The sequence below is a fragment of the Anser anser genome (genome assembly GCF_964211835.1).
Source record: "Anser anser genome assembly, chromosome: 26".
Classification (NCBI taxonomy): domain Eukaryota; kingdom Metazoa; phylum Chordata; class Aves; order Anseriformes; family Anatidae; genus Anser; species Anser anser.
Genome location: NC_139747.1, coordinates 310,788 through 319,620, shown reverse-complemented (window position 1 = coordinate 319,620; position 8,833 = coordinate 310,788). Strand labels below are relative to the sequence as shown.

At 47.1% G+C, this 8,833-nt stretch overlaps 1 protein-coding gene across 3 annotated transcripts in view; it reads left to right on the top strand.

Annotated features, from left to right (window-relative positions):
* Positions 1-8,833, top strand: part of IKBKB (inhibitor of nuclear factor kappa B kinase subunit beta) — a 28,600-nt gene that overhangs the window by 16,106 nt on the left and 3,661 nt on the right. Inside the window, exons 1-14 of one of the 3 annotated variants that reach the window (XM_083811505.1) lie at positions 116-293; positions 371-465; positions 1,162-1,279; positions 2,067-2,136; positions 3,826-3,914; positions 4,402-4,491; positions 4,723-4,847; positions 5,183-5,290; positions 5,584-5,713; positions 6,118-6,312; positions 6,545-6,653; positions 7,130-7,253; positions 7,505-7,656; positions 7,760-7,821. In XM_083811505.1, the coding sequence (XP_083667631.1) occupies positions 189-293; positions 371-465; positions 1,162-1,279; positions 2,067-2,136; positions 3,826-3,914; positions 4,402-4,491; positions 4,723-4,847; positions 5,183-5,290; positions 5,584-5,713; positions 6,118-6,312; positions 6,545-6,653; positions 7,130-7,253; positions 7,505-7,656; positions 7,760-7,821 (1,572 nt within the window). In that variant the 5' untranslated portion in view covers positions 116-188. Of the gene's footprint in view, positions 1-115; positions 294-370; positions 466-615; positions 883-1,161; positions 1,280-2,066; positions 2,137-3,825; positions 3,915-4,401; positions 4,492-4,722; positions 4,848-5,182; positions 5,291-5,583; positions 5,714-6,117; positions 6,313-6,544; positions 6,654-7,129; positions 7,254-7,504; positions 7,657-7,759; positions 7,822-8,833 lie in introns of those variants that run through there. The other 2 variants (XM_083811507.1, XM_083811506.1) reach the window with 2 other exon arrangements.

Genomic DNA, 8,833 nt, shown 5'->3' with positions numbered 1-8,833 from the left:
GGTTGTAGGGCGCACACCGTCCGCTCCCGCAGCAGCGGCGCGGTGCGGGCCCAACGCAGCGGCGGGCCGGGGCGGGCGGCGCCCGGCAGCGCGGCTCCTTTAAGGGCGGGCTCGCACCGCGCCCCGGAGCCGGAAGCGGCCGCGCCGGCAGCCCGGGCACTGCGGAGCCGGAGCGCCGCGGCCCCGCCATGAGCCGGCCGCCGGCCTTGCAGGCGCAGACCTGCGGCCCCTGGGAGATGAAGGAGCGCCTGGGGACCGGCGGCTTCGGCAACGTCATTCGGTGGCACAACAAGGTAGGCGCCGGGCGGCCCCGCGGCGCGGCCCGGCCCGGCCCGGCCCGCGCTTAGCCGGGCCCGCGCTGTCCCCGCAGGAGAGCGGCGAGCAGCTGGCCATCAAGCAGTGCCGGCAGGAGCTGAGCCCGCGCAACCGCGACCGCTGGGCGCTGGAGATCCAGATCATGAAGAGGTGAGGCGGCGGGGGCAGCGCGGGGGGCCCGCCGGGGCGCGGCCTGGCGCTGCCGGGCGGAGCCCAACGCCGCCGGGCTGGGCCTGGGCGGGCGGGGCCGGCCCTCGAGGCCCGGCCCGGGGCGCGGAGGGGCCGCCTGCCGCCGGCCCCGCGCGGGGCGAGCGCGTAGGAGCCCGGTCCCCGCTGAAGAAAACCTCCTCCCGTCGTTCCTCGGAGTCCGGGGCTTCCTCCTTCGGCCGTCCCGCCGCCGTCTTCAGTGTTGGCACCGCGCTGCCACGCAGCCGCCCTTCGTGGAGCAGAACGCTCGTGCGCTTCCTCGCGGCGCTGGGCTGGTTGCCCAGGACCACGCAGCGGCCTGACTCCGGTTCAGGTCTTGTCAAGGGGATGGCGGCGGGCTGTGTCAGATGGATCAGCAAGGTGTTTTCCTGTAGCTTCCAAGCAGATCTTTCGTGTGTTTCTGTTGATAGAAAGCACTGCCTGCACACAGGATGCAAGGAATGGGGATGAGTCTCCAGGTCCACAAAGGATGGATGAATTGCAGACCGATAAAATTCACTATTTCAGCGTCTCAAGGGATTCGTATCCCTGTAGGACTTAATGTGGTGACCGTGAATATGTGAGAGTACGTAGCTCTTGCAGAAAGTGTTTGCCCTAGTTCTGGTGATCACCTGTACTTGTCTCACTTCTGTTACTCAGGCTGAACCATCCCAACGTGGTGGCTGCCCGCGATGTTCCCGAGGGAATGCAGAAGCTTGCACCCAATGACCTGCCATTGTTGGCTATGGAATACTGCCAAGGCGGAGACCTTCGCAAGGTGAGGTCACTGGTATGGTGATGGTGACAGTGGAAAAAGTCTGAATCGGCTTCTTGGCAGGGTGGAACCTAGGCGTTTCTCTTCAGAACTTACCCTGTAAAAATGCGTTTTCACGTGCTGATGCTTCCTAATTCTTAATATGGCACCAGCAGGATCTGACAGATTGGTCCTTGATAAAGTTCTGCTTCTGAAAACTTCAGTGCTTTCCAAAACTTTCTGCGTTTGTTTGGCTGCAAGGGACAGTGCAAGGATTTTGCACGTAGAGGACGAGGGTATGCATGAGGGTTGTGCTGCAGGATGTGAGTATGGCCAGGACCATCAAAGGGCTGGGCCTGCCTGTGGGCAGTATCCTTCTTGACAGTGATAAACCCCTATCTGTCATAGAAGAAAAAAAACAAGAAAACAAAACCCACATACTAATTCTAATCTTACTGTTTTTCTAACCTTTGCTATAAGGTGCCCATAGATAAAACCCAGAATTTATATCTGACATTAGAGCTGATGTAGCCAGGCACAGGGGAAATGGCTATGTAGGACACAGCAAGTAGAAGGAAGAGGGCGGCGATGATACTGACTTCTTCCACCCTCTCTTTCTTACCTCATGGATATGCTAAGGCCTAAAGCTGTAATTATTGCTGCCAGAGGTCCCAGTTCCATGAAGTTTTGTGCCCGTAGAAAATGTCATCGCTGTTGCTGGAACTTCTTGCGTTCTTGAGAGTTTGTGGGACTGAGATCCTTCCTCAGGATACAGGACAGAGAGACTATATTCTGTGTTGTTTTCTTTCAGTACCTGAATCAGCTGGAGAATTGCTGTGGCCTGCGGGAAGAAGCTATTCTCATCTTGTTATCTGATATTGGTAAGTGGTAGCTGTATTTTTGGTAGTCTGAACCATGGAAGCCCTTTCAAGGGCTGAATCACTGCAGCAGTGACCTGTTGAACTCTTCTTTTAGATAAGACCCCTTAAACAGTATAGTTGTTTCCTGTTTTGCTTTGCCAATGCTCCTTTTAAGAGAGCCAGCCTTTCGTTTTTGTTCTATCAGTCTCCACTCAGCTCAATAGCTGATCACCAGCACTTCAGAGTGTTTGTTATAAGTGGGTTTCCATTAGCATTTGGGCAATCACTATGTGGAATTCTAGACAAAAATAAATAAATAAAAAGATGACTGCAAAGGTTACTGAGAGAGCTGTCTAGAGATTTTTGGGACTGAGTTTTTTGTTTAGACTACGTCAAGATCTTATTGAGTCAAAGCTGAGGCAAGACTGGATAGGTGTTTGGGCTTTGTAGAGGAATTATTGAAAACTGCTTTTGGGGCAGGTGCATGATTAGAAAGTGACCTTGTGGCAAGAGAAGAAACACGCGTTTGTCATTACTTTTACTGCAGATACGACAGTTACGCAGAATCTCCAATCCTTTGTGTTCACAGAGCATTTGTGCTCTGCTGTCTGATCATTTCACTTCTGAACAACCAGGGAATGATACGGAGGGCTGACTGGAGACGATGGCGGGTCATGTTTAGAGTGAAGCTTGTGTTCCTATGCCTGTTTGTGTTTAGGAAGAGGGACAGATCTAAATCTCCACTTGTACAATCTGAACTGTAGTTGATCAGAAATGTTTCCAACAGTTGATATAACTTGTTTTACAGATCCCCTACAGTGCAAGCATAGTTGGTCTTTCTAGGGTTACTGACCTTTAGGAGGAGGCTATATTGTTGATTACTCCTGAAAGTCTAGCTGGATCATTTTGTGTTGAAAAGGAGAGCTCAGTCTGGGAATGCAGTCAGAAGGGACACGAAGTCTTGGAGATCGAAAAGTGAGTCCCTTTGGCACAAGTCTGAGGCACAACTGAAAAGCCCTCTGGAACTGGAAGTGTTATTAAGTTTTTGTTTTTCTTAGCAACGTGCTTTTTCTTTTTATTCTGAAAAAGGGAAATATCTTAAAGTATTACTTTGAGCAAGTGCAAAGAAATAGAGGGCATTTATTCTCACTTCGTATTCTTAAGATGAGATTTTTTTTCGTCTTCACAGTATAGATGGAATTTGTCAGCCTGCTAGTTGTGATGTCACGTTGGTCCTGAGCAGAGAAGGTACTTTGCATAAAATTTTGAAGAGTTTTGAAGGTGAAGCGGGGAGAAGAATGCTTTGTGGACAGGATAGGACAGGAGGTGTTGGGCAGAGCACCTTTTGGATCCTAGGTTAAGACTGTTGAAGATACAGACACTCTTCTAGCGACTAGATATATTTTACTTCTGCACAGCTTTTGTTATGTTTTTTAACCTTCAGTACATGGGAAGGGAGAGACTTGAAGAGAAGTGAATCTACTTTAACTCCAAAAATGTATCTGCCAAGAGAACAAATCTGTGTCCAGAAGAGTTTGATGTCAACTTTTCCTCTTGAACTTGGCATTTCATTGTTCAGTCAATGATCTTGTTGATTGTGCAAGATTTGACTCAAAAGCCATGCTTACACCACATAGAAATGAAAGTTTACTGAGCTTGTGCTAGATAGTGTTAGTTGCATTCTTAAAAGTGGTTCTTTCTGTGTCTCAGCGTCTGCTCTCAGGTACCTTCATGAGAACAGGATCATCCACAGAGACTTGAAACCAGAGAACATTGTGCTGCAGCAAGGAGAGCAAAGGGTAAGCAGGAACTTGGTGTCTCAGCCTGCACAGACAATGAAAAGTAAGAGGAAGATGTGGATGGGCTTGCTGCAGTTACAGCGGTCACTCTGCAAGAGTGACATAGGGTAACAGCTGGCTCAGATCTGTGTGTCAGTTGAACAGTATTTTGTGTGTGGCTGAGGTGAAAGGCTGAGTTAGACTTCTCTTAACACCTGGCATTATGACATTCAACTACTAAGGAAAGAACCTGACCGTAGCTATTGGTTAAAGATCTGAATTACAAGTAATGTTTCCAGCTATGTCCATATAAAGCCAATGACAATTTTACCTACCTTTTGGTTTTAGGAATCTACAGCAGCTTCCCATTTTTACTTCCATCTCTTCACTGGCACCTTTCCTGCATACCTTTGAAGAGCTGAACCTTTTCTTTCTCTGCTGTAAGGTGTGCTTTAAAAACAAACAAAAGTTTTGCTCTACTGTCCTTATTCTCTGTTTTGTGTTTCAGTTAATACACAAAATCATTGACCTTGGTTATGCTAAGGAGTTGGATCAGGGTAGCCTGTGCACATCCTTTGTTGGGACACTGCAGTACTTGGTAAGGAAGGAGTTCAGCTAGAAGATCAGCTCCCGCTTTGTTGTGGGACAGAGTTAACAGTGTAATCTGGCTTTGGGCTAGGATGAAGTAGTTGTCCTGGCATGGGGTGCATTTGGGGTGCAGAGCTTTCAGCACGGTCTTTAATGTTACAGAAGTGTTAATGAGCTCTTAAGGGGTGGGGAGAGATGAGAGATGGGTGGCTTTGTCTTACACTTGTGTGAACTGCCTCAGGCTCCAGAACTGCTGGAACAGCAGAAGTATACCGTGACAGTGGATTACTGGAGCTTTGGCACACTGGCCTTTGAGTGCATCACAGGCTTCAGACCATTCCTGCCCAACTGGCAGCCAGTGCAATGGTGAGTGACCTGGGGCCAGGTGATAAGAGTGCATGCAGTGCCACTGTCCTATCTGTGGGAAGCAGAGGTGTGGTCCCTTGATTCTTAGGGTAATATCCCCATGTTCCTTGCCCTTATGGAGAATGGCTCCCTTTACTGGAGTTTGAATAACTTGAGCAAGTTCAGCATTCCTTAAATTTCTCTTTGGGGTCAGGACTGACTTTTGCGTGGGAGGTAGGAGAAACCAAAGCAGCATCTGTGTTGTATCTGTCAAGAGTAACTGTAAGAGACTATTAACATGCATGCTGGGAAAGGCATGTGATGATTTCACCATTGTACCTGCTTGAATTGATTAGGCATACAAAAGTGCGACAGAAGAGTGAGCTGGATATTGTCGTTTCAGAAGACTTATCTGGAGAAGTCAGATTTTCTAGCAGTTTACCGTGCCCAAACAATCTGAACAGGTAAGGACTAGAAATCTGTTGTGCCATGCTGAGATAAGCTATTTAGCCTGTGAATGGACCGGCTTTATATTATATGCCTCATGTCAGTGAATAAGTTCGGTACATCACACAATGCTTGTGTCCATTGTCAGACTGACATTGTGTAGATGAGAATCTCTGTTTCTGCCTTCTAATTAGCGCGTTTGTGATCAAAAAAAAGAGAATAATTTCAGTCCTCCTGCAGAGACCAGTCCATATGGTGACTGCAAATGTACTTTGTCTCTTCTGATCCCATTCATGTTTCGGTCCTTCAGTGTTTTGGCTGCGAGACTGGAGAAATGGCTGCAACTCATGTTAATGTGGCACCCGCGGCAGAGAGGTACAGATCCTGTGTATGGACCCAATGGGTGTTTCAAAGCTCTGGATGACATCTTGAATTTGAAGGTGAGCAATGGGCCTGGCTTACCTTGAAAAGTTTTCCAGAGAGCAGTTGCCCCTAGCCTGTGAGAGAAGAGGGCTAAGTCATAGAACTGGGGGTAGGAGCAACACAGAATCTCGAACCTTGAGCTTGTTGGGAGTAGAAAATAGCTTCTGTTATGTGCTTGGTTCCATATTCTGGTAAAGGATTCTGCTGCTGTAGCTGCGTAATTACCATGTGACCTCTCTTCCAGCTGATGAAGGACAAGGACTTTAGTGTTGTGTTGTGAAGTAGCTGCAAAGTGACTTATTGAGCTGCGCATGTGCTTTGAAACAGTTTATCAGCATTTGGTGTCTTGGTCCTGGGATCTCTGCTCAAACGTGACCTATGTATCTTCAGCCCTTCTCATGTCACACCATTCCTCTTGTAGTTGCTGCATGTTTTGAACATGGTTACGGGAACTGTGCACACCTACCCTGTGACGGAGGAGGAGACTCTGCAGACTGTGAAAGCCAGGATCGAGTCAGATACTGGAATCCCAGAACAGGACCAGGAGCTTCTGCAGGAGGCTGGACTTGCATTGTTTTCTCAGAAGCTGGCCACTAAGCATATAGCTGATAGCAAGGTGAGCATGAATGTTCCCCTTCCTTGCTTTTCACTGACTCAGCAAGCACTGATGTTGCTTTGGGAGTGCAGCACTCCCTGCTGTTTTAGCAGGCTTTAGTCATAGTAACCACTTCACAGCACCCTGTTCCCTTTGGTGAGCAGTCCTTGGGTGAGGAGGAACATTCCATTCCCGGTGTTACTGAGACTTGCTGTTTCTGAGAGAACTCAGTTGGGTCTTCTGTTTTCTGCAGGTGAATGATGCTACAGATGCAGATCTCCTCTTCCTCTTCGATAACCAGAAAGTTTCCTATGAAGCTCAGGTTGCCTTGCGACCTCATCCAGAGAGTGTTGACTCCATCCGTAAGGACTTTCTCTAGTATGAATGCGAGAGGTTGTCCACACTGAGATGGCTGCCTTTGTTCTGTGGTCTGCCATGTGCAAAGAGTAGAGAGCTTTTGTGTCTTGGGACTGGAGAAGCACTGAAACAGACTGTCATAGCAGTAATTGAGTTCCTCAGAATAACTGAGGAAAGGAACCAGATTTGAGATAACTGGGGAAGCTGCATACGGGATAGCCAGCTATAGACTTTGCAAGGGGTAGGGTCTTGGCTACGTATTGTTCAAAGAAGTGATATTTGAGTATGTTTGATATGATATATGATAGTATATATATATTAATTAATTATATATATTAATATATATAAATAATATAAAAATATATAAAATTAATATATATATTAATTATATATATATATATAGTATATTATAATACTGCTTTTAAGCTTCATGCTAATACATATGTTTCCCTTTTCTGCCCCTCCCCCCCTCTGTTTCCAGTTCAGGATCCAAAGAAGATACTGCACTTTTTCCAGTTGCGGAAAGTGTGGGGTCAGATCTGGCATACAATCCGGATGCTGAAAGAAGATTGCAACCGTCTGCAGCAGGGGCAGCGAGCAGCCATGTACGGTGGTAGTCTCTCTAGAATAGTTACCTACGCTTTTGCTCCCTGGTAAAAGGGAAAGGAATGGGACAGTGATAGACTAGGGAAGCCCAAGAGTGGACCTGTTAACAGCTAGTGAAAAGCTGAGAGTTGCGTCCTCTGACACAAATACTTTTGTGCCTGTTGCCTACGCTTATATCAAAAGCAGATACTGCAGTGTAGCCTGTGTTTACAGTTCAGGAGGATGATAGGACCTCTTCTTGTCCACGCAGGATGAATCTGTTGCGGTATAATAGTACTCTTTCAAAGATGAAGAATTCTATGGCCTCCCTTTCCCAGCAGCTGAAAGCAAAACTGGACTTCTTTAAAACAAGCATCCAGATTGATCTGGAGAAGTATAAAGAGCAGATCGAATTTGGAATTAGTGAGTACAGCATCTGGCAAACAGAGGTCTCTTCTGCCTTTCACCATATCTTAACTTTCCCTGTATGAACCTGAGAAAAGCAATTGCTCTTTTTTTCCTTTAGCTTCTGAGAAGCTGCTGTTTGCCTGGAAAGAGATGGAGCAAGCTGTGGAACTTTGTGGGCGAGTACGTATCTGAATCTTAATTATTTATCCTGAGGAAAAAATAGGCGTTCTTTTCCTTCCTTTGTCCTCCCTTAGAGACTTACTGTGTCTGAGCTGATTCCATACATCACACTGCTTTGGTTTGGGTTACATCATTTCTTTCCCTTACCAGTGTTCCTAAGACTTAGGGAAAAGGCTGACGTTGGGGAATGTGAGAGGAGATCTTTCAGTGGTTGCGCTCACATGTCTGGCTAATGAATCCTGGAGGCAGTAGAGTTGCAGCAGGATAGCTGAAAAGAGGAGACTTGGAATAGTAGGTTAAACTGATTGGGAAAGCAAATGATTAGATGGTTGAACACAAGACTTTTAAAGCATCGGTCTCTTTGAAAAGGCAGCAATTTCCCATTATCAGTGCACACTGTGCACCTGCTTCCAATAAGACATTAAGGCTTTTGACACGAGAGAGTGTAACCCTGAAAGTATGGCCAAGGACCATCTGTCCCAGACGAGGAGTGAAAGGTCATCATCTTACTCTGTGCCAACACTTGGTCCTCTTCTAGTTGGAGGATTCAGAGTGACAGAAGTCTGACAAGTGGCAGCTTCTGCCTCTGCATGTGAAAAAGTTCAGGTGGAAAGCAGAACTTGGGGTACCAAGTACTGGATGTGGCTGTGCACTGTGGGAGAAGGGGAAAAGCTATGATAGGTAGGATGAGAGAGATCTGGAGCAGCAAAGCAGAAGGAAGCATGACAGCCTGGAAACCAGCAGCACATTTGTTATGAAGTCTGACCTTTCAATGGCTCTTCATCACAGATCAAATTTTTCATCAAAAAAATCTTGGAAACTGCTCTATACCAGAGCACAGAGCTAATTTGTTTCCTTGAAGTGAAATCCCTCATGTTCTCATTTGTCTTTGTCTGTGGTTGTTGTTAGCATCTTGCTGGCATGTTCAGAAATGTGAACGAGAGGAATAGTCAGTGAGTGGTAGCCATCTCTTAGTATGAGTCTGTCCTTCTGCTTATGTTCTGCCCTGCTT